We start from the raw sequence: 27,919 nt of genomic DNA, 5'->3' as shown, positions 1-27,919 counted from the left end.
TAACAACTGTAAGCGGCAGCCATTGTATTTTTTATCTATCACCGCCATATTGAATTACTGAAATAACTGGAACGTAAATTGGGTTACCGTGACGGAGAGTGGTAGAAGAGCAATTCATTAGATCATAACCTCAGGTACAGTTTGCATTGATCACATTAAAAGAAGACAGGCTTATGGTTATTTGCGTACACATTATAACGCATTATGTATGAATGGCGGAACATTTCATGTTTGTTTTCAAACGCATTTAGATTTTCTGTCTCTTCTCCACTTCCTTCCTCTCATAAACATTAAACTACACAAGGCGGAAGCAAAAGAAAAACAACTTTACCTAAGTCACTAAACAATAAAACATAGTCTTTTAGATCTAGATCTAGAATCTAGATTCTAGATATATTCTTTTTGTATGCAGCTTAGATTTATAAAGTTTTGTCAAGAATGGCATGAGTTCGATGAAGAATTTAAATTTAGTCTAAGTCTAATAAAAATAGATCTAGATTCTTAGTGATTCTAGATCTAGAAAATCTAGAACTCTACTCTAGTCTCTAGTAACTAGATCTAGTAGTGTAGTTAAGTAGTAGGATTTTAGTGTAGTGTAAGTATTAGTAAGTCTGTAAGTTGCTGTTTAGTCCAGTTTTACTGACTCAAAAATTCATTGGAAGTGCCAAAATAGGGTAGGCCTAACAGCTAACTTGTAAAATAATAGGCCTAAACAGTAAACAGGGGCCTATGCCAAATGGCAAATTCTGATTCCAGTCACAGTTGAGTTTGCAAGATAGGGCCTAGATAAATCAATCTAAGATTTAGACTAGACTTAAATTATACTATTTGCAAACTTAGCTAGATCTAGGGTAGGCCTAATTAATTAAATGAAATCTAAATCAGGAATCTGGTAGGGTGGACCTGAAACCAGAAAGTAAAAGCAGGTCCACACACCAACCATTCTTAAGACAAGTATTCTAAGTGACTGACAAACTGTGTCAAATATGGAAAATGTATGAGTAGTAGTAGGTTATACCAGTAGTATCTAGTATAGTCGTAATCTTGATATTAGTTACTAATATTGGTTTCTAGTCTAAGTCTAAAAAATAATGAATCTTTTACTATTAACACGCTGAGTATTTTACTACTACATACAGATATTCATGGTACACTTTAAAATTATGACTAGAATACTTAGGTAGTGCCTATTAAGTTTAGCTGTCAACTGTAGAGTAATTAGAACTAGAAGATATAGTCCAGAAGCTGAACATGAGACTTTGGGTCAGAGGTGATGGGCTCCGACACCCACACTCAAACATTTTAAACCTTTTTCAGTAATTGTGTGTTAATTTATTTCCCTTTTTTTTGTTGAATCCAGTGCATAAAATCAAGGACTGTCAGCTTAAGAGTAAAGCGTAGAAAAAGGAATAGACACAAGGGTAAGTGTTATATGTACAGTTGTTTATACAGTGTCAAACCTCACATTACCATCACCTTTTATACAAGTAGCTTCACAAACAAGAATTTATTCAAGACAAACATCTCTAAATATTTGTCTTGATAAATTATATGTTGGTGTAAGAGTACTACTTCTTATTATAGCTGTTGTGCCCTTACTTGTACATCTACTTTCAATATTAATAATTTGTTCACCACTGAGTCGAGCCCTTTTACTTTCAACATCAACTGTTCACATCTGTTACTGGACACATGTGATAACTAGATGAGGTTTTTATCCTGTCTGGCCATGCTATTGAGGGTGATCATTCCCTTGCTACTTACTGTGTCAGTCTTGTATGTTTGTGTTATGTCCACAAGTAGTCACTCTTGTTTGTAACTGCAGCAAAAATGTCACCATGGGGGTAAAAGACAATTTTTTAGCTCAGAATTGATTTTTCATAAAATACTGGGTGTTTTCTTCAAATTATTTGTGATTACAATCATATTTTATGAGGGCAATTTTTATGTTAGTAAAGGATGGCAGACAACCTTTATATCAAATCTTCATCAATGCTAGCAGTTTTGTTGAATGTATCAATGAAAGTGTTAAGGCTAATGCAGTGTTGGAAAGGTTGGGTCAGAGATAAATAAACATCTATAATATAAAACTAGTGTGTCAGTCGGTCAGTCATTGCTATAGATGTTGGAATCATAAAAGTAAATTCACTGCATGTATTGCTTTTTACTTCCTTAGTTGTGTCTTATTATAAATAGTTTTGTAGGGTTTATTTATATACAACTAAACATTTTTTGTATAGTAGGCACTGTTTATTCTCATTCGCATAACATAAATAAAATATTAAATAAACGCACATTGCTAAAACATTTTAAACAGATCAATGTCAAATAATACTTTCGCTTAGATAACTAGAAAAATTTGATACATATTAATAAAAGTAGGGTAAAAAAACTAATTAATTAAAATCTTTTATAATTTTTGTAGGGGAGGTAATTTAAAAAGAAATTCAACTCAAACTAATAAAAATGTGACGTTCAATAGGACATTGTTGTTAGAATATTATAGTTAGCATGGATTGATAAAATGCACAGTGGCAGGTAAAACACGGATACTTTAAATGTTGCCTTTTATTTTTTTATTTTATGGATAAGTTGGGGTATTATAGTCGTTTACTAAGTTGAATCAGACGGTTCTGCTAGCGCCCCTGCTGGCACCCCGGCCGTGTGCGATTTAGCGCTCCGGGCACTATGTGTTTATGTTTGCATTAAGTTGTGTATATGTTATGCATTTTTTTTTTCTTTAGTGTTTGCGTGTTGCATTTTTGTTTGTTTTCATTAGCATTGTGTTGTGTTTTCTTTTGTGTTTTTCATACTCTGTAAACATAGCAACATCTTGATTGCATTTGTTTTTTGTCAGTTAGTTCTTAAGTCGTTTGGTTAATAGCTGTTGGAGTTTGGTGTTTTTGTCTCAAATAATTGATGGGAAAATTCAACAGAGAAAACAGAAAATCAGAGCAGTAGGTTGAAGGGAGAGGGAAACATATCTTTGTATAATTGATCCCACAAGACGATATCACTGCACATAACAGTAACAGGCTGTTGCTTTTGTTCTTAGCAGATTTGCTCCAGCAGGCTAGGTTGACATGGGGACATCTGATTCATTCTTTTATCATTCCCCTCCCCCAAGCCCCATCTCCCACACATCTTCCAGCCAACATTAGGCCTAAAGTCTATTATTGTTACATTAAGTAGCACAACAATCACACTTTGATTCTTCCTTGTGCGTGCATGGAGGGGGGGGGGGTAACAAAAACTTAAAATATTTAACCTGAAAACCTAGTCCTATAATAACTGAATGTACATTGTGCATGCAACAGGTAAGTAATAATTAGCACAGTGTACAGCACAATAAACTTGGCCCTTGACACCAGCCCAGGTCAGGCCTGGTTATTGTTAGTCTTGCTGGCCAAGATACCTTGGTGTTGGAATATTCTCTACAGGGGGAAGTGATAGCTGATAAGGCTTACTAGTCATTGTGTACTGTACTATACCACTTGGAATATCACACCCAGATTTTTTTGTTTTTTGCTTATACATAGAAAGATTTTCTATTGTTTGAAGAGTGTGCTATAGTCAGCCTAGATTCTTCTAGGATGAACTGCATTGGAGTGCTGGTTTTAGTCTTTTAGAATAGTCCAGCTAGTTTAATTTTAAAGTTTACAGTGGTTACCAGTCTTCAGAGTGGTCATCAGTATGTCTATTTACACTGGTCATCAGTGTGTCTATTTACACTGGTCATCAGTGTGTCTATTTACACTGGTCATCAGTGTGTCTATTAGCACTGGTCATCACTGTGTCTATTAGCACTGGTCATCAGTCATTCAAAGCTTACAGTGGTTATCAGTCTTCAGAGTGGTCTATTTACACTGGTCATCAGTGTCTATTAACACTGGTCATGTGTGTATTAGCACTGGTCATCATTGTGTCTATTTACACAGGTCATCACTGTGTCTATTAGCACTGGTCATCAGTGTGTCTATTAGCACTGGTCATCAGTGTGTCTATTTACACTAGTCATCAGTGTGTCTATTAACACTGGTCATCAGTGTGTCTATTAGCACTGGTCATCAGTGTGTCTATTAGCACTGGTCATCACTGTGTCTATTTACACTGGTCATCACTGTGTCTATTAGCACTGGTCATCAGTGTGTCTATTTACACTGGTCATCACTGTGTCTATTAGCACTGGTCATCACTGTGTCTATTTACACTGGTCATCACTGTGTCTATTAGCACTGGTCATCAGTGTGTCTATTTACACTGGTCATCTGTGTGTCTATTTACACTGGTCATCAGTGTGTCTATTAACACTGGTCATCAGTGTGTCTATTAGCACTGGTCATCAGTGTGTCTATTTACACTGGTCATCAGTGTGTCTATTTACACTGGTCATCACTGTGTCTATTAGCACTGGTCATCACTGTGTCTATTTACACTGGTCATCAGTGTGTCTATTTTCACTGGTCATCAGTGTGTCTATTTTCACTGGTCATCAGTGTGTCTATTAGCACTGGTCATCAGTGTGTCTATTAGCACTGGTCATCAGTGTGTCTATTTTCACTGGTCATCAGTGTGTCTATTAGCACTGGTCATCAGCCATGCTAACGAGCTGTTGACACATGCCGTGATTTACTAGCCTAGTGCTAGGCTTAGGTCAATAGACCTGTCAGACGTCAACAGGTGACATACCTGCTTCTTCTCACCAGGGGACAGCCATCTTCCTGTACAGCTAGTTGATAGGTGTGTTACCTTTAGATGTGTTCTACACTATCTTCCTGTACAGCTAGTTGATAGGTGTGTTACCTTTGTAGATGTGTTCTACACTATCTTCCTGTATAGCTAGTTGATAGGTGTGTTACCTTTGTAGATGTGTTCTACACTATCTTCCTGTACAACTAGTTGACGTGTTACCTTTCTAGATGTGTTCTACTTGACACACCTCTCTAGGTGTGTTCTACTTGACACACCTCTCTAGGTGTGTTCTACTTGACACACCTCTCTAGATGTGTTCAACTAGGCACACCTTTCTAAATGTGTTTTACTGGACACACCTCTCTAGATGTGTAATCCTATGTGTTTGGAATATACCAACTTTGTGAGAGTGAGGGGTGTAGGGTGTTTTAATTCAAATATCACATATCAGTTGTTAGTATTCGTGCAGAAAAGAAACAACTATTTAAAAAAAGATAAAACACTATAGTTATCGAATTTTGTGTGTTTATCTTGTAGTGTGTGAATTTAATGTTGGAAAGAGTTTTACATTGGGATGGGGGGGGGGGATTCGTTAAATTCTAGATAGTCTTAGCACACGTTTGTCCAGTTAATCGGTGTACTTGACACACCTAAATGGTTCGGTTAGAGGCCTACCCTGTGACTAATAGACCCGTACCTGGACCGGTGACTAACGGACCTTAGCATGTGACACAATGTTGTTCTGTGTGGTGGTGGGTGGGGCAGCATGCTGGCCTTGCATTGACAGCTTTTGTTGCCACTACCATGTCTACTGTCTCCCCCAGCAGTGACCCAATGTTTCCCCTGTCTCCCCCAGCAGTGACCCAATGTTTCCCCTGATAGCACTGTCTCCCCCAGCAGTGACCCAATGTTTCCCCTGATAGCACTGTCTCCCCCAGCAGTGACCCAATGTTTCCCCTGATAGCACTGTCTCCCCCAGCAGTGACCCAATGTTTCCCCTGATAGCACTGTCTCCCCCAGCAGTGACCCAATGTTTCCCCTGTCTCCCCCAGCAGTGACCCAATGTTTCCCCTGATAGCACTGTCTCCCCCAGCAGTGACCCAATGTTTCCCCTGTCTCCCCCAGCAGTGACCCAATGTTTCCCCTGATAGCACTGTCTCCCCCAGCAGTGACCCAATGTTTCCCCTGATAGCACTGTCTCCCCCAGCAGTGACCCAATGTTTCCCCTGTCTCCCCCAGCAGTGACCCAATGTTTCCCCTGATAGCACTGTCTCCCCCAGCAGTGACCCAATGTTTCCCCTGTCTCCCCCAGCAGTGACCCAATGTTTCCCCTGATAGCACTGTCTCCCCCCAGCAGTGACCCAATGTTTCCCCTGATAGCACTGTCTCCCCCAGCAGTGACCCAATGTTTCCCCTGATAGCACTGTCTCCCCCAGCAGTGACCCAATGTTTCCCCTGTCTCCCCCAGCAGTGACCCAATGTTTCCCCTGATAGCACTGTCTCCCCCCAGCAGTGACCCAATGTTTCCCCTGATAGCACTGTCTCCCCCCAGCAGTGACCCAATGTTTCCCCTGATAGCACCCAGCAGTGACCCAATGTTTCCCCTGATAGCACTGTCTCCCCCAGCAGTGACCCAATCTTTCCCCTGATAGCAATGTCTCCCCCAGCAGTGACCCAATGTTTCCCCTGATAGCACTGTCTCCCCCCAGCAGTGACCCAATGTTTCCCCTGATAGCACTGTCTCCCCCAGCAGTGACCCAATGTTTCCCCTGTCTCCCCCAGCAGTGACCCAATGTTTCCCCTGATAGCACTGTCTCCCCCCAGCAGTGACCCAATGTTTCCCCTGATAGCACTGTCTCCCCCAGCAGTGACCCAATGTTTCCCCTGTCTCCCCCAGCAGTGACCCAATGTTTCCCCTGATAGCACTGTCTCCCCCCAGCAGTGACCCAATGTTTCCCCTGATAGCACTGTCTCCCCCAGCAGTGACCCAATCTTTCCCCTGATAGCAATGTCTCCCCCAGCAGTGACCCAATGTTTCCCCTGATAGCACTGTCTCCCCCAGCAGTGACCCAATGTTTCCCCTGATAGCAATGTCTCCCCCAGCAGTGACCCAATGTTTCCCCTGATAGCACTGTCTCCCCCCAGCAGTGACTCAATGTTTCCCCTGTCTCCCCCAGCAGTGACCCAATGTTTCCCCTGTCTCCCCCCAGCAGTGACCCAATGTTTCCCCTGATAGCACCTAGCAGTGACCCAATGTTTCCCCTGACAGCACTGTCTCCCCCAGCAGTGACCCAATGTTTCCCCTGATAGCACTGTCTCCCCCAGCAGTGACCCAATGTTTCCCCTGATAGCACTGTCTCCCCCAGCAGTGACCCAATGTTTCCCCTGATAGCACTGTCTCCCCCAGCAGTGACCCAATGTTTCCCCTGATAGCACCGTCTCCCCCAGCAGTGACCCAATGTTCCCCTGATAGCACTGTCTCCCCCAGCAGTGACCCAATGTTTCCCCTGATAGCACTGTCTCCCCCAGCAGTGACCCAATGTTTCCCCTGATAGCACTGACTCCCCCAGCAGTGACCCAATGTTTCCCCTGAAAGCACTGTCTTCCCCAGCAGTGACCCAATGTTTCCCCTGTCTCCCCCAGCAGTGACCCAATGTTTCCCCTGATAGCACTGTCTCCCCCAGCAGTGACCCAATGTTTCCCCTGAAAGCACTGTCTTCCCCAGCAGTGACCCAATGTTTCCCCTGTCTCCCCCAGCAGTGACCCAATGTTTCCCCTGACAGCACTGTCTCCCCCAGCACTGACCCAATGTTTCCCCTGTCTCCCCCAGCAGTGACCCAATGTTTCCCCTGATAGCACCCAGCAGTGACCCTGATAGCACTGTCTCCCCAGCAGTGACCCAATGTTTCCCCTGTCTCCCCCAGCAGTGACTCAATATTTCCCCTGATAGCACTGTCTCCCCCCCAGCAGTGACCCAATGTTTCCCCTGATAGCACTGTCTCCCCCCAGCAGTGACCCAATGTTTCCCCTGATAGCACTGTCTCCCCCCAGCAGTGACCCAATGTTTCCCCTGTCTCCCCCAGCAGTGACCCAATGTTTCCCCTGATAGCACTGTCTCCCCCCAGCAGTGACCCAATGTTTCCCCTGATAGCACCCAGCAGCGACCCAATGTTTCCCCTGTCTCCCCCAGCAGTGACCCAATGTTTCCCCTGATAGCACCCAGCAGTGACCCAATGTTTCCCCTGATAGCACTGTCTCCCCCAGCAGTGACCCAATGTTTCCCCTGATAGCACTGTCTCCCCCCAGCAGTGACCCAATGTTTCCCCTGATAGCACCCAGCAGTGACCCAATGTTTCCCCTGATAGCACTGTCTCCCCCCAGCAGTGACCCAAGGTTTCCCCTGATAGCACTGTCTCCCCCAGCAGTGACCCAATGTTTCCCCTGATAGCACTGTCTCCCCCAGCATCCCCTGACGACGAGTGTTGTGTTGACCATCCATCAGTGTGATTGCCCGCTGCCATTTATGGCTGGCTTTGTCTACCCCACATTCCTGTGGCGGCGTGCACACAGACAAAAGACGGCCCCGTTATCCGGCGGCCCCGTCTTATCTAGCTGTAACAATAGTACAGCGCTTCTCAAGTGCTGCTCTGCTGACCCTCCTCCACATTTGGCTTATAGAACTCCTGGGTTCTGTTGGGGGTATGGTGGTTCTTGTAGTTGTTAGGCCAGTGGTTCCCAACCTTTTTCGAGTGGCGACCCCCTTTTATAAAAAGTAAGTGACCCGCGACCCCCATAGAATTAAAAAGCCGAAATTAGTATGGAAATTAATAAGCACTAAAATAAAATTTTCTAGTAGACTTTCAATATGAACTACTCTTGATAACTGTTTTAATGGCATGAGTAAAATTGCATACTATTCACTAAACCTTCGTGGTTAAGTTTTTAATTTTAAAAAGAAATGTGTTAACGCCAACCTATGTCATTATAATTATCCTAATTTTGTTTTTAATCGAAGAATAGTGTTGAGAATATTTTCTCGAAAAGTCAATCAATTTTACGTTTGGGTATGAATACTACACCAAAATTGTGTCTGCAGTTTTTCATCTTACACGGAATCAGTGTTTCTTCCAGACTTTTTTCTCCGGGGGGCACTTGAAATTTTCGGGGGGGGGGGGGGGGGGGCGGTAAACTTTCTTCGGGGGGGCGGACACCGTTAAAAGTATATATTTTCTATATATATTATATAAATTTCATTTCGTTCGGGGGGGGGGGGGGGGCGGTAAAATTTTTTTCGGTCGGGGGCCCGAAGAGATGCCTGGAAGAAACTCTGCACGGAATCATTCTGCAAATCAAAGAATTTATCTTGTAATTCATCGGGAATGCTGGCAACATCAAGGGAAGAAGATAATGGGTAATGCGTAAATGCAGATTCTTCTTTTTTCAGCTCAGAGAAATAGCGATGCAGTTCGTTTTCAAGAGTTTCAAGATGCCCATAAATCGCTTCTTTCAAAATTTTAATTATCTCACAATCAGATTCATCTACCACACCACAGAGTTTCTCAGATTCACAATATTCCCAAGATTTGTTTTCTTTACTGATTTTGCAGCTTTGATAAAAATGCCCCGAGATTATCATGGAAAGTTATAATATTCGTTCATTTTCCCTGAAGCTTCAGTTCTTTGAAGGCTCCAGATTTTATATAATTTACGACTTATACTAGCAATGGACTCTTGATGTCGATTGGTTAGGGCAGTGGTTAGGGAGCTAAATCTTTTCTGTTTTCTGAAAGCACGATTTTGAGCTAAACATAGGTGGCGCACCATCCGTACAAACCCCCACAGCCGTTCTAACCCATTTTAATCATCCAGTTTCAAAAAAGATATTTATTTTCTCCATGCTATCTTCACAAAAGAGCAACTCTTTTATCTTTGGTATCATCCGCATGAATATAGACACAGACCAGCAACTGCGAACACGAACTCACGTCTGTTGATTTATCAACTTGAAAAGCAGACAATGGTGAAAGCTTAATTTCAATAAAAAATGTGTTATTTAACATTTACGTACACGCAGCGTTTGATGAGATTTCCTCCTTTTTTTTTTTTTTTTTTTTTTTTTTGCTTGGCATTTTGTATCGCGACTTCATTTGATGCTTGCACTAATGCTGGTGAAAACTTCCTGTTCGATCAAGTCTCTGGCGTTTGCAACTAGCTTCTTACCGACGAAAGAACTTTGTTTCTTCTCTAGTACATTTCCAGTGATGTTAATGAAGCCGAATTTCAAAAATTCTTCTAAAAATTATGTTTTGTTTCAAATTACTAAGGTTTAGTATACCAGTTGGCGACCCCCCAGAAAGACCTTCGCGACCCCCAGGGGGGTCGCGACCCCCAGGTTGGGAACCCGTGTGTTAGGCTATAACTTCTCTAGGTTCTGTTAGGGGTGGAGCGTCTTACGGTAACTCCACTAGGTTTGGTATAGCCTAGAGGTCTAAGTATGATGGAATACATTTCTATACAATTACAATGTAAATAAACAGATCGTTGTGCGCTGTTTTGTTAAAGAATGTTTTCGTGTGGTAAAAATAATCACGTGACACGATTGAGGGTGTCCGTGTTGAAAGGTCATGTGATCTGTGTGATGTTTGCCCAGGCCAGTTGGATATTGGGTCGTGTTGGAATATTTGATGTTTTCAAACAGAAGGGCCGCAAATCTTGCAGCGGTCAGGTTGTCGCTGTTACATGTCGAATGTTTGGCTGTTCATTAGCTGATTGTGGTGTTGCCAATCTTCTTTCTTCTTGGGGAACACTGTTGTAATTAGAACACAGAAAATAAAGTTATGCTTGCTTTCTCTCATAGTCATAGTTTGGTGGTCAGATTGGTTTTACAGACCCTAACGTCCTGTACTTATCCTCCCGTCACCCCCCACCCCCCCAGCGTCCTGTAGTTGTCCTCTCTGCTGCCCCCCCCCCCCCTTCCCTCAACGTCATTTAGTTGTCCTGTGACGTGTGTGATGTTTAGAACAGCCCGACTGTGACGTGTGTGATGTTTAGAACAGCCCGACTCTGTGACGTGTGTGATGTTTAGAACAGCCCGACTCTGTGACGTGTGTGATGTTTAGAACAGCCCGACTGTGACGTGTGTGATGTTTAGAACAGCCCGACTCTGTGACGTGTGTGATGTTTAGAACAGCCCGACTCTGTGACGTGTGTGATGTTTAGAACAGCCGACTGTGACGTGTGTGATGTTTAGAACAGCCCGACTCTGTGACGTGTGTGATGTTTAGAACAGCCCGACTCTGTGACGTGTGTGATGTTTAGAACAGCCCGACTCTGTGACGTGTGTGATGTTTAGAACAGCCCGACTCTGTGACGTGTGTGATGTTTAGAACAGCCCGACTGTGACGTGTGTGATGTTTAGAACAGCCCGACTCTGTGACGTGTGTGATGTTTAGAACAGCCCGACTCTGTGACGTGTGTGATGTTTAGAACAGCCCGACTCTGTGACGTGTGTGATGTTTAGAACAGCCCGACTATGTAGAATTAATTAATGAAACATTCCTACAGCTGCTATTACCCGGGGGTAATCAACTACTTTGAGGGCAATGAACACAAGTCCTAACAAGCTCCTGAGTCATCCCCACTAGCTTATCTAGGCGTCGTCCATAGGGGGAGGGCCCCACTAACTTAGCTAGGCGTCGTCCATAGGGGGAGGGTCCCCCACTAACTTAGCTAGGCGTCGTCCATAGGGGGAGGGCCCCTCAAACTTAGCTAGGCGTCGTCCATAGGGGGAGGGTCCCCCACTAACTTAGCTAGGCGTCGTCCATAGGGGGAGGGTCCCCACTAACTTAGCTAGGCGTCGTCCATAGGGGGAGGGCCCCCACTAACTTAGCTAGGCGTCGTCCATAGGGGGAGGGTCCCCACTAACTTAGCTAGGCGTCGTCCATAGGGGGAGGGTCCCCACTAACTTAGCTAGGCGTCGTCTATAGGGGGAGGGTCCCCACTAACTTAGCTAGGCGTCGTCCATAGGGGGAGGGTCCCCACTAACTTAGCTAGGCGTCGTCCATAGGGGGAGGGTCCCCACTAACTTAGCTAGGCGTCTTCCATAGGGGGAGGGTCCCCACTAACTTAGCTAGGCGTCGTCTATAGGGGGAGGGTCCCCACTAACTTAGCTAGGCGTCGTCCATAGGGGGAGGGTCCCCACTAACTTAGCTAGGCGTCGTCCATAGGGGGAGGGTCCCCACTAACTTAGCTAGGCGTCGTCTATAGGGGGAGGGTCCCCACTAACTTAGCTAGGCGTCGTCTATAGGGGGAGGGTCCCCTCAAACTTAGCTAGGCGTCGTCCATAGGGGGAGGGCCCCTCAAACTTAGCTAGGCGTCGTCCATAGGGGGAGGGCCCCCACTAACTTAGCTAGGCGTCGTCTATAGGGGGAGGGTCCCCTCAAACTTAGCTAGGCGTCGTCCATAGGGGGAGGGCCCCCACTAACTTAGCTAGGCGTCGTCCATAGGGGGAGGGCCCCCACTAACTTAGCTAGGCGTCGTCCATAGGGGGAGGGTCCCCACTAACTTAGCTAGGCGTCGTCCATAGGGGGAGGGTCCCCCACTAACTTAGCTAGGCGTCGTCCATAGGGGGAGGGCCCCCACTAACTTAGCTAGGCGTCATCTATAGGGGGAGGGTCCCCTCAAACTTAGCTAGGCGTCGTCCATAGGGGGAGGGTCCCCACTAACTAAACTAGGCGTCGTCCATGGGGGGGGGGGAGAGACTTGTCACTGGTTAAGGGGACGAAAATGATGAAATTTTACATTATAGTTTTATTGTGGGTTAGTGACGGATGGAGTGGATTTTAGAACGACGTGTAATGAAAAACAAAGGGGGATGGGGGGCGATGGTAAGCTGTAATAGCGTGAAGCCATGTATTGTCGAGCACAGGCCAAAGTGATGTGCAAACATGGGTTGTATGTACCGTCTTCGGGTAGTCAAAGCTGACCCAGGCTGTCATGTTGTGTGGTGACTTTGGACCGCTTGAATGGTGACTGGTGACCACTTGTATGGTGACTGGTGACCACTTATTTGGTGACCACTTGTGTGGTGAGTGGTGACGCATGTTATTTAGGCTCTAGCCGTGGAATGTTAGCACAAGTTGTGTGACACCTCGACATGATCGTCTACGTTGTGGGCACCCAGTCAGATGGTGAGTAAATATGTGGACTCTTATAGCAGGTGTGTGTCTAGCCGGAGATGGACGCGTGCATATCCATAGACAGGCGTGTCCAGCTGTGGATAGAGGCGTGTCTATCCGTAGATAGAGGCGTGTCTATCCGTAGATAGAGGCGTGTCTAATCGTACACGCGCGTCTATCAGTAGTTAGGGGAGGCGTGTCTAGCTATAAATAGTGACTGTGTATTTCCGCGGATAGAGGCGTGCTTTGCGTTGGTAGAGACGTGTAGCCATACATAGAGGCGTGCCTAGCCATACATAGAGGCGTGTCTAGCCATACATAGAGGCGTGCCTAGCCATACATAGAGGCGTGTCTAGCCATACATAGAGGCGTGTCTAGCCATACATAGAGGCGTGTCTAGCCATACATAGAGGCGTGCCTAGCCTATTTCGAGTTGTCTAGGATGATGTTACAGACCCAGGCCCCCTCATGTAACAACACGACCCGGGGCTAGCCTTTGATCCCAGTCAAATGTTATGACAGATGAGACGTGTGACAAGCCTCGAGTTCAGTTTGCCAATCAAAACAGTACCTACACGTGTTGTGATCCCTAGTGAGATTCTAATCGCTAGGTATCTTTAGTTGTATCAGAGCTAGACGGAGATTGTATCCAAGACAACCGATGTATTTAGTGTTCCTAGAGGCTCTAGCACTGGTGTGTTTACCAGAGGATTGTGTATTTATTTCTCTTCTAGTTCTGTGTGTAAAACGTCTCACGCTCACATATGCTTGCCTTATTAGCGCACTACATACACATTAAGATCCTAGGCCAATCTTTAAGATATGAGATGTTAAATTTGCTAATGTGGAGAAACATAATCTAGCTAATCCCACCCCCTCCCCATTTCATTGTCAATTGAAACTCTTGTATTCCATTCAGTTCTCTTCAGGCATGATTGTGTCAAACATGTGTTTAGTTGGGCATTGTCAGATTATTAAAGGTTAACCATTTTTAAACAAAGCAAGACTAGTAGGAAAATAGAATCTAGCAAATACAAAATCAAATTCTGCTATAATAGACTAGAGTCAGGTGGTAAACTTCTGGCAAACAGATGGCAACACTGTCACCTTAACCAATTGTTTAAATATTTAGGACAACACAAATCAATGAGCACAGAGAGAAGTCAGTAAAAATATGAAGGCAAAATGACTAAAACAAACAATCTGTTCATCACTAAAAAGGAAAGGCGGGGATATGAAATTTTAAATTGTTATAAATGTATGCAGTTACAAACCTTAATCTGCTACTCTGTGTGTATCTCTGTGTGTATCTCTGTGTGTCCTTACACTGGTCATCAGTTGCTCATTGTGTAAGTTCTCCAACAGCCTTTTGTTTTGTTTTCAGTCTCTGACATAGAGAAAGTCCATGATGCATATATAATATTGTTTTGTTTTCAGTCTCTGACATAGAGAAAGTCCATGATGCATATATAATATTGTTTTGTTTTCAGTCTCTGACATAGAGAAAGTCCATGATGCGTATATAATAGCAGTAGAAGATGAGGCAAAGAAAAAGTTGGACAGTTTTACATCAGACCAGCAGGTGTGTGCAGTGGATATGAGCTTGGTCCCCTCCACCAGCAGCACTAGCAGCACCCACACTTCCACTGTCTACCAAGTCCCTGAGGCTAAAGAACTCATACTGTCTGTCACCAATTGTACCAGTAAACATTCAGGTACTCAGACTAAACATTCAGGTACTCAGACTAAACATTCAGGTACCCAGGCTAAACATTCAGGTACTCAGACTAAACATTCAGGTACTCAGACTAAACATTCAGGTACTCAGACTAAACATTCAGGTACTCAGACTAAACATTCAGGTACTCAGACTAAACATTCAGGTACTCAGACTAAACATTCAGGTACTCAGACTAAACATTCAGGTACTCAGACTAAACATTCAGGTACTCAGACTAAACATTCAGGTACCCAGGCTAAACATTCAGGTACTCAGACTAAACATCTCATACTGTCTGTCACCAATTGTGCCAGTAAACATTCAGGTACTCAGACTAAACATTCAGGTTCTCAGACTAAACATTCAGGTACTCAGACTAAACATTCAGGTTCTCAGACTAAACATTCAGGTACTCAGACTAAACATTCAGGTACTCAGACTAAACATTCAGGTACCCAGGCTAAACATTCAGGTACTCAGACTAAACATCTCATACTGTCTGTCACCAATTGTGCCAGTAAACATTCAGGTACTCAGACTAAACATTCAGGTTCTCAGACTAAACATTCAGGTACTCAGACTAAACATTCAGGTTCTCAGACTAAACATTCAGGTACTCAGACTAAACATTCAGGTTCTCAGACTAAACATTCAGGTACTCAGACTAAACATTCAGGTACTCAGACTAAACATTCAGGTACTCAGACTAAACATTCAGGTACTCAGACTAAACATTCAGGTACTCAGACTAAACATTCAGGTACTCAGACTAAACATTCATGTACTCAGACTAAACATTCAGGTACTCAGACTAAACATTCAGGTACTCAGACTAAACATTCAGGTACTCAGACTAAACATCTCATACTGTCTGTCACCAATTGTGCCAGTAAACATTCAGGTACTCAGACTAAACATTCAGGTTCTCAGACTAAACATTCAGGTACTCAGACTAAACATTCAGGTTCTCAGACTAAACATTCAGGTACTCAGACTAAACATTCAGGTACTCAGACTAAACATTCAGGTACTCAGACTAAACATTCAGGTTCTCAGACTAAACATTTAGGTACTCAGACTAAACATTCAGGTACTCAGACTAAACATTCAGGTACTCAGACTAAACATTCAGGTACTCAGACTAAACATTCAGGTACTCAGACTAAACATTCAGGTACTCAGACTAAACATTCAGGTTCTCAGACTAAACATTCAGGTACTCAGACTAAACATTCAGGTTCTCAGACTAAACATTCAGGTACTCAGACTAAACATTCAGGTACTCAGACTAAACATTCAGGTACTCAGACTAAACATTCAGGTACTCAGACTAAACATTCAGGTACTCAGACTAAACATTCAGGTACTCAGACTAAACATTCAGGTACTCAGACTAAACATCTCATACTGTCTGTCCCGGGCAGATGAGGCTCGTTAGCTGGGGACAGCAACTCTTCTAGGAGAGACAACTCCAAAATTAAACAACTGCTGCCTTGTAGTTTGTTCTTGGTTGGACAAAGGCTATGGAAGCAAATCCAAAAAGAAAAGCAGGCTGAAATCGGAGTCAATGGCCTCAATGGCGCATAACCAGTTGACACGTAACGCTTAATTGTGTTGGAGGCGTGGTCGAGTCGGCAAAAAGCTCATGGTTGATAAATTTGAACAAAGTCTCGAGTTCAAACGCACTGGCAGATAATTCTCGATCCCCTTCAACACTAATAATTAAGAACGAAGAAGAAGAAAGAAGATACTGTCTGTCACCAATTGTGCCAGTAAACATTCAGGTACCCAGGCTAAACATTCAGGTACTCAGACTAAACATCTCATACTGTCTGTCACCAATTGTGCCAGTAAACATTCAGGTACTCAGCAGACTAAACATCTCATACTGTCTGTCACCAATTGTGCCAGTAAACATTCAGGTACTCAGACTAAACATTCAGGTTCTCAGACTAAACATTCAGGTACTCAGACTAAACATTCAGGTTCTCAGACTAAACATTCAGGTACTCAGACTAAACATTCAGGTTCTCAGACTAAACATTCAGGTACTCAGACTAAACATTCAGGTTCTCAGACTAAACATTCAGGTACTCAGACTAAACATTCAGGTACTCAGACTAAACATTCAGGTACTCAGACTAAACATTCAGGTACTCAGACTAAACATTCAGGTACTCAGACTAAACATTCAGGTACTCAGACTAAACATTCAGGTACTCAGACTAAACATTCAGGTACTCAGACTAAACATTCAGGTACTCAGACTAAACATTCAGGTACTCAGACTAAACATTCAGGTACTCAGACTAAACATCTCATACTGTCTGTCACCAATTGTGCCAGTAAACATTCAGGTACTCAGACTAAACATTCAGGTTCTCAGACTAAACATTCAGGTACTCAGACTAAACATTCAGGTTCTCAGACTAAACATTCAGGTACTCAGACTAAACATTCAGGTACTCAGACTAAACATTCAGGTACTCAGACTAAACATTCAGGTACTCAGACTAAACATTCAGGTACTCAGACTAAACATTCAGGTACTCAGACTAAACATTCAGGTACTCAGACTAAACATTCAGGTACTCAGACTAAACATTCAGGTTCTCAGACTAAACATTCAGGTACTCAGACTAAACATTCAGGTACTCAGACTAAACATTCAGGTACTCAGACTAAACATTCAGGTACTCAGACTAAACATTCAGGTACTCAGACTAAACATCTCAAACTGTTTATGACTTTGTATCTATATAGATGTAGATGTAGATATTTCAGTAAAGCAGCTCCTCTATTGGACCTGATGATCCTTTTGTATGTTTCCTGACCTGGGTATATGAAGGGGTGGTGTGGTCAGCACTATTTCCAGCTGCCTTTACTTTCCCTAGTGGTAGTTAGTACGTACCAACCATAGCTGTGAGTTAGGCACCAACTATAGCTGTGAGTAAGGTACCAACCATAGCTGTGAGTTAGGTACCAACCATAGCTGTGAGTTAGGTACCAACCATAGCTGTGAGTTAAGTACCAACCATAGCTGTGAGTTAGGCACCAACTATAGCTGTGAGTAAGGTACCAACCATAGCTGTGAGTTAGGCACCAACCATAGCTGGGTGGACTAAATGTCCATGTATCCACAGCTCCCATGCCAGGAGAGAAGAAAAAGAGCAGCAATGGACACACCTCTCCACACAGGGAGTCCAGTAGCAACAATGGAGAGTGGGTAGAGATGAATGGTTTCAGGGATCAGGAAGTAACAACTAAAGGCAAAGGTAACTCACTTTATACAATCTTTATTTGAGAGTTTTATAATATCAAGGTAATTTGGAGGATAGTAGGGTAAAAAAAACCTGTTCTACTTTTACCTGTCAACTGGTTACATTTCAGGTAAATACCGCAACATTGATGACAGTCCTGACTCTCCTATCATAAATGACTTTTTAACAAACGGCTCAGCAAACATGAGCAACAAAAATGACTTTGACAGCCATCTTGGCAGATACAGCAATGGCGGCCACACCCAGCTCAGCTATGACAGCAGGGACAGCTCGTTTGATCAAGATCTTGATGACCCTGGCCCACATCGGGAAATGGCCATCGATGTTCCAGAAAATTTTGTGGCAAGTGTTAAGTCACCTCCACGCTACCCCCCACCCATGCCTCGGTCTCACCCTGTGACCTCACCAACAAAGGCTAAGGTGGACAACTCACAAACTAACTCTAAGAACATTAACTCCAAGGCTAAGTCAAGTAATCAGCCTGCCATTCAGCCCACACCGCAAGAACTGGAACGATTACATCGACACCAAGAAGATTTAAAGGTAACAATTTTATGTCACACGGATGAATTATGGTTATTGTTGCTTATTTTCATTTCCATTCTTCAAATATTTTCTTTTAGCCTTTAAAAAAATGTATTTAGTTAGGGTGTCTTTTAGGGTGATTTTTGAAATGACTATAATGCTCTGACTGAAACGGTGGGTTAGTTTTTAAGAATGTTGTTGTGATAGACTGTTCAGTACAAATGTGTCGTCTGCCAGAGGTCTTCCTATTCAAATACACTATATATTGTGGCTTAGTGTTGGTTGTCGACTTGATCGAGTTATTTTCACAAATTTTCTTTAGGGTCAGAAATATCTTTAACAGTTAAAATTAGTTTATTATGGCAGGGCATTTAATTTTTTTATCATCGAACAAAGTTTGAGAATATGAAAAAAAAATATTTTTATACTATGAGACATTAGTTGTTACATTATCTTGCTCTACCTTGTATGGAAAGTGCATTGCAAACATTTATTGCTGTAGTCTAATAAAATTTGTTGTAGAATTTGCTTGTAAAACTAATTTTGAAATAACCGCTCAATTTAGTAAAAAACAAAAAGGTGGATTGGTCTTTTCTGGTAACCATCATTACCAAGGCAATTGCTTTAATAAGTAGGTCAAGAGACATCCTATATTTAGTTTTTGTAAAGAGATTTAAAAGTGTTCAGTAGCCTATGATGGATATAAAGAAGGTATATTCTGTATGTTTAAACTAGAAACGACGGGAAGAGGAACAAAGACAGCAAGCAGAGCAGGAATTCTTGAGGGCATCTTTACGTGGCTCTAAGAAGCTGCAAGCTTTAGAAAACAAGCGGCCATTAGGCCCAGCACCCTCTGGTTTTGTCAATACAGCATTTGATGATGAGGATGATGATGAGGATGAAGAAGGGTTGGATGACACTGTGGACAAGTCTCATTTAACACAGTCTTCTGATGGCATGGTTGAGGAGCGGTACCTGAAAAAAAATATTTGTGAGTGCTAGAAACTAACTCAAAGAAAGTTAACAATTTCTTAAGATGTTTATCTCTAACAAAAATGTAAATCATAGCAGTAATGAATAATATTTTTATGGCAGTAATGACTAGAACTTTAATTGCAGTAGTGACTAATACACTTGTTTATTGTTGCCTGTTTTAGGTGTAGAAGATTTATTCTCAAGTCTTCATCATATTAGAAATTCTCTGAGCAGCCATGAAGATCAAAAATATATTTCACTTGTGCGCATGCTCTTTCAAAAAGACCAGTTTCAGAGAGCAGTCAACATCCATAATCAGGTGAGTTGGTACCAGCAGATGCCCTGAGTTGAATGTTTTACAGATGGTGGAGATAACATCACAGTTTCCCCCCCCCCCCCCCCCCCCCCACCCATTAGTTGGCCTGAGTTTGTTGGTCCCACACATCAGTTGACCTTAGGTCCCACCCATCAGTTGACCTTAGGTCCCACCCACCCATAGTTGACCTTAGGTCCCACCCATAGTTGACCTTAGGTCCCACCCATAGTTGACCTTAGGTCCCATCCATCAGCTGACCTTAGGTCCCACCCTCAGTTGACTTTAGGTCCCACCCATAGTTGACTTTAGGTCCCACCCACCAGTTGACCTGAGTTTGTTGAATGTTCTACAGATGGTGGAGATAACATCCCGGTCCCCGCCCATCAAGCCAGTCACAGATGACACAAGAAAACTTGTGGATGACCTGAGACGGCTGACAGACCACACAGCCAAGAATTCTTATGCACAGGAGCTGAATGCCTTAATGAACAAAACACATTTGAGGGTATCTCAACTTCTTTATCATTTACATTTCATTGTTTAGGATACATTTTATGTTTATTAAAACATCAAATCTGTGCATAAACAATTATAAAAGAAATGGTTTGAGAAATTTTAAAAATATTACTTAATAGCATACTGGAAGCCCACAAGATTGTGGCCCAGCACACATTACAAACAATATTTAAATTCTTGCTTACAGAGCCTACTGGAAGCCCACGATATAGTGGCCCACCAAACGTTGCAAGCAATAGAAAACATAGACCTGTCCGGGGAACCTCTGGATTACCCTCTGGTCCAGTATGGGGAGGACAGTGTCAAGATCATCCACCTGGAGAAAACTAATGAACATTTGGTACAGAAATATTTCTTTTAGCTGGCTAGCTACATTCATTTCAATGTAAAGTCATTTATTTCATGTTCTAAATTTAGAGTTGATAAGTTTTTAAGTTGGTCACATAATCTGTTTATAGGGAGCCACTGTGAAGAATGAAGGGGAGTCGGTTATTATTGCCCGCATAGTCAAGGGCGGAGCTGCAGAGAAAAGTGGTAACTACTTACCTGCAGTTATTTTGTTGATTGGTTAATTAACCTCAATAGCCTAAGGACTTGTAGAAAGTAAATGAACATTGATTATGTTACAGGTTTGTTGCACGAGGGAGATGAAATTCTGGAAGTCAATGGCATTGACATGAGAGGCAAGAACATCAATGATGTTTCAGAGATGTTGGTGAGTGTGCTTGTGAATATCTGGCCAAACATTGGTTTATGTTCAGCTGCTTCAACATGGATTACATTTTCTATATTGTCTATGTATCAATTAGCTTGAAATTTTAAATTTTGTAATAAAGTTGTAACTTTACCCTAGGCCAATATGTCTGGTACAATCACCTTCATGATCATCCCAGGCCATCATCCAATCACAGAGAATGTTCAGCGTTTGAATAGTGTGGTTAGTACTGCTCTCATACTGTATTCTTATTCTTACTAATTATTGTCTTGTGTGATGTAAATTATTTGTGTAACTTAATTGAAAGTAATGTGATTTTAGTATGTTACTTTCTCCAGATGCACTTGCGAGCTCTTTTCTCATATGACCCTGAGGATGACCCATATATTCCATGCCGTGAACTTGGGATTAGCTTTCTAAGAGGTGACATACTGCATGCAATAGCACTGGATGACCCTAACTGGTGGCAAGCTTTCAGGGAGGGGGAGGAAGAGGACCAGTCACTGGCTGGATTAATTCCTAGCAAATCTTTCACAGAACAGTGAGCACACACTCTTTTCTTACCCCATCTGTCATACTTTTAACACCAAACTTTTGCTTCAAGGGGATTTTTCTTGATGTGTACTTTATTTTTTCAGACGAGAAGCTATGAAAAATTCCTTGGAAAATAAAGAAAATAAACGCAAGGGTAGAGTCTGTGCATGTGGAAGAAAAGAAAGAAAGAAGAGGAAAAAAAAGAAGCTTCTCTACAATGGTTCCTCAGAAGGTAACCCCAGTGAGAGCATTATTATGTCTGATAGCAAGTTATGTTTAAATCAGCCTGTTTAACACATGAACCTTTGATCAACAGACAGTGAAGAAATTTTGACCTATGAGGAAATTGCCAAGTATTATCCTCAACCCAATAGGAAAAGACCTATTGTCTTGATTGGACCATCAAATGTTGGACGCAATGAACTGCAGCACAGACTGCTAGACACTGATCCAGACAGATTTGGAACTCCAGTTCCACGTAGGTTTAGATATTTTTCTTTTAATTGCTTCTAATAAAGTGTAGACACATGGATGTGTATGTACAAATGAACTGCACCATATTATATTATTAATTTTTCAAGAGATTTTATTATAATAAACTTTAGTTAAACATAAAAAAAACTATACAAAGAAACGTTTTTGATTAGACACGACCCGCCCACCACGAGCAAACGAGGCAGTCCTGACATATCATCACATCACAAAGGAAGAATTCAACTTGATGGTCCAGCAGAACCACTTTGTTGAGTATGGTGAGCACCAGAAGTGCCAGTACGGCACATCATTTGATGCCATCAGAGATGTCATATCGTTAGGCAAGGTTTGCCTGCTAAAGCAGCAGCCAGAGGTACTTACATTTGATGTGCTTGTAAACAGCTTGTATTATTCAATTTCAATAAAGCTAAGCAGCAATCTAATTGGATGACTGTATTTTTCAGACTCTAAAAGTTATGCGGTCATCTGATTTGAAGCCCTATATAATATTTGTCCGCCCCCCAAATCTGGACAAATTAAGACAGTTACAAGAGCAGTTGGACAAAGTTCGACCACTGGTGAGTGTGGTGTCAGAGATTATGGGTGTAGGATTGGCAATGGGGTGGTGTAGATTGTAGGATTGGCAATGGGGTGGTGTAGATTGTAGGTGTAGGATTGGCAATGCACTTGACCATATTAATTAGATAATGACAGAGTTAATGGACGTAGGATGTTTTAGAATTAGATGTTGTTTTTGAAGAAGACATGAATGAGGGTGTAGTTCCTATGCCAGTTCTTGACCTGGATTAAACAGACGGAATGTGACCTAGTGGGACAGATCATTAATTGGGTCTGGCAAAGTAATTAAATTTCATAGAAATATGCCCATTATGGATTTAAAAGATGGGCTAATAGCAAGAATAAGTAAGTAGCTGAAAATAGAAATCCTGGTAGCAAATTATTTGTCAATTTTAAAATGGCAGTCTGTATGTAAGAGATGTACTGAATAAATTTGTATTGAAGTACTGGTTTTAAATTTCAGGAGGACATGGACACCAGAAGGACAGTTTTTTCTGTAAGTTTTTTAACTCAGCTCTCATGTATCATGTAGCTAGTGAAGTGTAGTTTTTTAACTCAGCTCTCATGTATCATGTAGCTAGTGAAGTGTAGTTTTTTAACTCAGCACTCATGTATCATGTCGCCAGTGAGGTGTAGTTTTTCTCTAAGTTTTTTAACTCAGCTCTCATGTATCATGTCGCCAGTGAGGTGTAGTTTTTTCTGTAAGTTTTTTAACTCAGCTCTCATGTCTGACGTAGCCAGTGAGGTGTAGTTTTTCTCTAAGTTTTTTAACTCAGCACTCATGTATCATGTCGCCAGTGAGGTGTAGTTTTTCTCTAAGTTTTTTAACTCAGCTCTCATGTATCATGTCGCCAGTGAGGTGTAGTTTTTTCTGTAAGTTTTTTAACTCAGCTCTCATGTCTGACGTAGCCAGTGAGGTGTAGTTTTTCTCTAAGTTTTTTAACTCAGCTCTCATGTATCATGTCGCCAGTGAGGTGTAGTTTTTTCTGTAAGTTTTTTAACTCAGCTCTCATGTATTTCGTAGCCAGTGAGGTGTAGCATACCAATGGTTTAGGTTAATAACAAGTATCTGTATGAACTCAGTACTGCAGTTTTCTAATGCTCCCTTTCCACTTCTATCTAGGATGAACAGCTGAAGGAAATAATTGACAAGGCACGTGAGATGGAGGATCTTTATGGACATCTGTTTGACTTTGTTCTGGTCAATGTTGATCTGGACAGGGCTTATGCTGAGCTACTGGAGGAAATTAACAGAATAGAAATTGAACCCCAGTGGGTCCCTGCGTCCTGGATTGAACACTTGTGATATGTTTCCTTCAAAGAGGTCTTTGTTGAGTAGGAGGAGCTGAAGGGACAGACAACTGTTGGGAGAAATAAACTTTGTGGTGCCTTGTGTTTGAGCTCAGATTTGGTCAAAAGTTTTATACCTTGTACAGTTGAACAAATTATCATTTATCATGCATTTACCCAACCTTTTAAGGAAAAAATACTCTTTTTTAACCTGTTGTTGAAGTCGGAAAATCAGACCTGAATCATGTGACTGCCTGTAAACAAAGGGGCGTGGTCATTGCTACCATAGTTTCCTATGTAACTGTTTTGTCCAGAAGTCTATTTTAACAGCATTCCTTTCTTTCTCCTTTTAAAATTCCAAATTTATTTGGAATAATAACTTTGTCACAAAACTTAAGTTTCTCAACTCTTGTGTATTTTATTTCTACATAACATTGTTTTGTTACTCATGAAATTTTCACCTGGTCAAATCAATATTTATTTATATAATACATTTTATACACTGATTCATTCAAACAGTTACTCTGTAAATATTGTGTTTTTATCAAATGGAATCATTTCTTAAGCAGTGACTATTTCAAGCAAAGCAATTTAATCAGCTAAAATTTGTAATTCAGAATTTACTTTACCATTACAACCATTTTTAGTGAACTCAGCTTGCTAATATCAATATACTAATATAACAAAGTAGAATATCTTAATTTTTTTGTTTTGATTAAAACTTAATGAGTTTGGGACTATCATTTAAAAATTGGTACAGTTAAAATCTTCACTCATGAACCTATTGTCTATGTGGGAGTAAAAAAAATGTCATTTTAAACTGCTCATTAGTTTTATATTACAACGTTGAGTAATAGTAATTACAATGCATAAAAATATTTCTTTTTCTATGGCAGCGACACTGGCAGATATAGCCTAGACACAATGGTTGTGGATCCCTGCTTAAAAGTTCCGTTATAAGATACTTAACATGTTCTTTTAAATTCAAGAAGTTTAACTATGTATATAAGGTCACACAACTTATGTATTATAACCTAATTTAAATTATTTTTTTTACACATGTATCACAGATTTTCAAAACTTGCAAACAGTAGGGAATTGTATTATAGGATGAAGGATGCCAAGTGCAATAGAAAATCTTTTCATTGTAGACCATTAGGCTTAGGCTGACCTCAACAAATTAGTGAGCATTTATAATGAATTGTACTAAAGCTAGTTGTGAAAAGATGGCCAGAAATACCTTTGGTTGTGACCTACGTTCCCTCTAAGGGTAAATAGCTAGTCTACAACGTGTATTTTGTGTGCGCTGTGTTCTAAAAGTCTTGTACAAGAATATATATATTTTGGAAAACTACTGCTCGGCAGTCCAAAACAACTGCTGGCCGCACAGCTTAGAGTGAACATTGGTTGTGACATGACCTGTGATAATAGACACCGGTATGTAAAGTCACAAATCACTTTTATTGAAGAAAGCTGTACTTTAAAATAATTTGATTATTCTAAATATATTTTTTACTGTAGGCTACTTACATTCATCATTACAGCAGTGTATTATATTAGGTATCATGCACACATTATATACGTTTGGGAGGGAGGGGGGTTCTTTAGATTTTTTTTTGTCTTTATATTATTTTAGCAGTATAGAATAATTGGATGTCGTGATTGAACAAGTTGACATTTCTCATTTTCTCCAAAAAAGTGCTAAGATTCACTTTACATTTTATTTAGAGCACACATATTTGATGAAATGGTATAAAATATAAGGGTGTTGAGTAAAAAAAAATATCACATTTTAGTGTTAATCTGTTAAATATGTGCAAGATTCCTAAAGCTGATTTATTTTCTTAAAGAAATAGGGTAATTATACACAAGCTTCTGTGCTTTTGAAGTACAGAAATGGACAGATAAAATGGATGAATATTTTAAAGTATGCAAGCTTTTAAAACTCCTTTAGTAGCTGCTTCTAAAAATGCAACATTTAATTCAGTTCATGCTTGAAAATAGTATTGAAAGAATATTCTCCTGTGATTTAATGTCTGGACTATTTTATAGGGGTGATGTCAGTAATCACTGGAGTTTTCAGTCTAGAATAAGTTTGTATTGGAGGCTATCCTTGTTTTATATTCACTCACTAGTAAACAGATCAGTAGTAAACAGCAAGGTGATGTTATTTTAACATTTGCTGTAGATGTTATTTTAACATTTGCTGAAGTTGATGTTATTTTAACATTTGCTGTAGATGTTATTTTAACATTTGCTGTAGGTGATGTTATTTTAACATTTGCTGTAGATGTTATTTTAACATTTGCTGTTGGTGATGTTATTTTAACATTTGCTGTAGGTGATGTTACTTTAACATTTGCTGTAGGTGATGTTATTTTAACATTTGCTGAAGTTGATGTTATTTTTAACATTTGCTGTAGATGTTGTTTTAACATTTGCTGTAGGTGATGTTATTTTTAACATTTGCTGTAGATGTTATTTTACATTTGATGTAGGTGAGTGATGTTAATTCAACATTTCATCTTGATATATTTTAACATTAGTTTGCCTTAAAAATTTCTAATGCTTTTAAAATGTTTTGTAATATACTGTGTAATATATGTATATAAAAAAATCAAAGTGTTGATATTAAACTATTTAGTAGGTGTGCACATATTTGTATTTCCCATATTACTGGTGGGTCATTAGCAAACTCGAAAGGTCTGACAATGAAAGTTTGGAAACTGTCATGGAGTCCACCAATGCCATTTTGAACTGTCATGCTGTTATGTGCCTAAATGTAGTCTTTTTACTTATATATACATCAAACACCATTTTTTTAAATTGAAAAGTTATCCCATGTGGAATGTCAACTTCATCCTCCGTTTATTATTGTTTTACTAAACACTGGTACATAACCCAGATTTGTGACTTAAGTTATAACAATCACATTAGGACTTGAACTTAGTCATGCCATATTTTATCAGATTTTCTGAATTTAGTTGTGTCATGTATTATAGGAGAGATGGTTAAGTTGTTCATGTCTTGTGTTATATGAGAGATAAAGTGAGTCATGTCGTGTTATACGAGATGTCATTAGAGTATGATCACATGAATGATGTCTGTCTGTAGAGTAGAATCCTGTGTATGGCATGTGTTTGATGTTTCAGAATTTATAAACCAAAGATATCCAGCGTACTAAGGTTTTTATTTGCTAGAGAAATCTTAAAACTAATTAAGCTGTCTTCCAAATGATTGTCTCAAATTTGCACAGACTAAAACATTTAGCATGTAACCTGTGGATTTGTTTCTACCAGTTTTGTTCCTAACAGGGTTTTTGTTTTAATATTTACTGTAACATAAAAAATGTAAACATTTAATGGTATTTGTTGCTGTTAAGTTAAAAAGAATCGTAAAATCTTAAAAGGCCTATTCTTTTTATTACTTGGGGTTGAATACCACTTGCATTTTGAAAGCTACAATTGTGTTATTCCATCTTTTGGCTGTTATATCAGAAGCAGCTAACTCAATTAAGATCAATTGTCCACAATTATATTAGCTTTGATAGGGACTTGCACAGAAATGAAGAGGACCTGCTTCATCCCTTCCATGAGCATCCAGAATTGCTTGAACCCTTAGCTGAATTATTGTCAACAGTTATTTTTGTATTTTTTTCTCCCACCTCACTGTGTAGATGTAACATTCCAAATATTAGAACAAAATACTCCTTAGTGATGCTATTTATTTTGTAGACTTTTGCACGACTCTTTGTTCTACTGCCCCTTGTAATCAGAAAGTGTTGTTTGTTTGAAATATCTACCATGTGAATTGTTTGATATTTGAATCATTATTCAAATATTTCAGTGATCCATTTACAGGAGAGCATATCAAATGTTGTATCCATGATTAATAAAATCATAACTATATAAAACAATAAAAATGACTCAAATAACATTACATCTTGTTTTTATTTTAAATCTAAATTACTTGTTAACAAAATTTTTCTAAAAAATTCATAAAAAACGTTTTAATAACAAGCTTTTATGTAATGATGCACTAAAAAGTAGAAAATAAATTATAGACTACTATTTAAATAACTATAAAGAAAAGCGTGGGTCACTTTAGTATCTATTGGATACCTTT

The 27,919-nt window shown here is 40.6% G+C and overlaps 1 protein-coding gene across 2 annotated transcripts; it reads left to right on the top strand.

Moving 5' to 3' along the window:
• Positions 1-27,729, top strand: LOC131956067 (protein PALS1). Of its 2 annotated transcripts, XM_059320443.1 has the most exons (19): positions 1-134; positions 1,361-1,421; positions 14,360-14,584; positions 17,733-17,864; positions 17,980-18,413; positions 19,131-19,386; positions 19,553-19,689; positions 20,039-20,191; positions 20,390-20,542; positions 20,661-20,736; positions 20,832-20,917; positions 21,056-21,139; positions 21,256-21,458; positions 21,556-21,683; positions 21,768-21,929; positions 22,099-22,298; positions 22,390-22,503; positions 22,968-23,000; positions 23,628-27,729. In XM_059320443.1, the coding sequence occupies exons 3-19, from the start codon at positions 14,467-14,469 to the stop codon at positions 23,808-23,810; spliced, it is 2,652 nt and encodes an 883-aa protein (XP_059176426.1). In that variant the 5' UTR covers positions 1-134; positions 1,361-1,421; positions 14,360-14,466; the 3' UTR covers positions 23,811-27,729. The 2 variants fall into 2 exon arrangements, with proteins under 2 accessions (XP_059176426.1, XP_059176425.1); XM_059320442.1 differs by lacking the exons at positions 1-134; positions 1,361-1,421 and adding an exon at positions 12,810-12,881.
• Positions 27,730-27,919: the final 190 nt, after the last annotated feature.

The sequence above is a fragment of the Physella acuta genome, unplaced genomic scaffold, assembly GCF_028476545.2.
Source record: "Physella acuta isolate Inbredline_101_S28 unplaced genomic scaffold, ASM2847654v3 ptg001126l, whole genome shotgun sequence".
NCBI lineage: Eukaryota > Metazoa > Mollusca > Gastropoda > Physidae > Physella > Physella acuta.
Note: the sequence above shows the minus strand (reverse complement) of the source record. Positions and strands in the feature narration are given on the sequence as shown.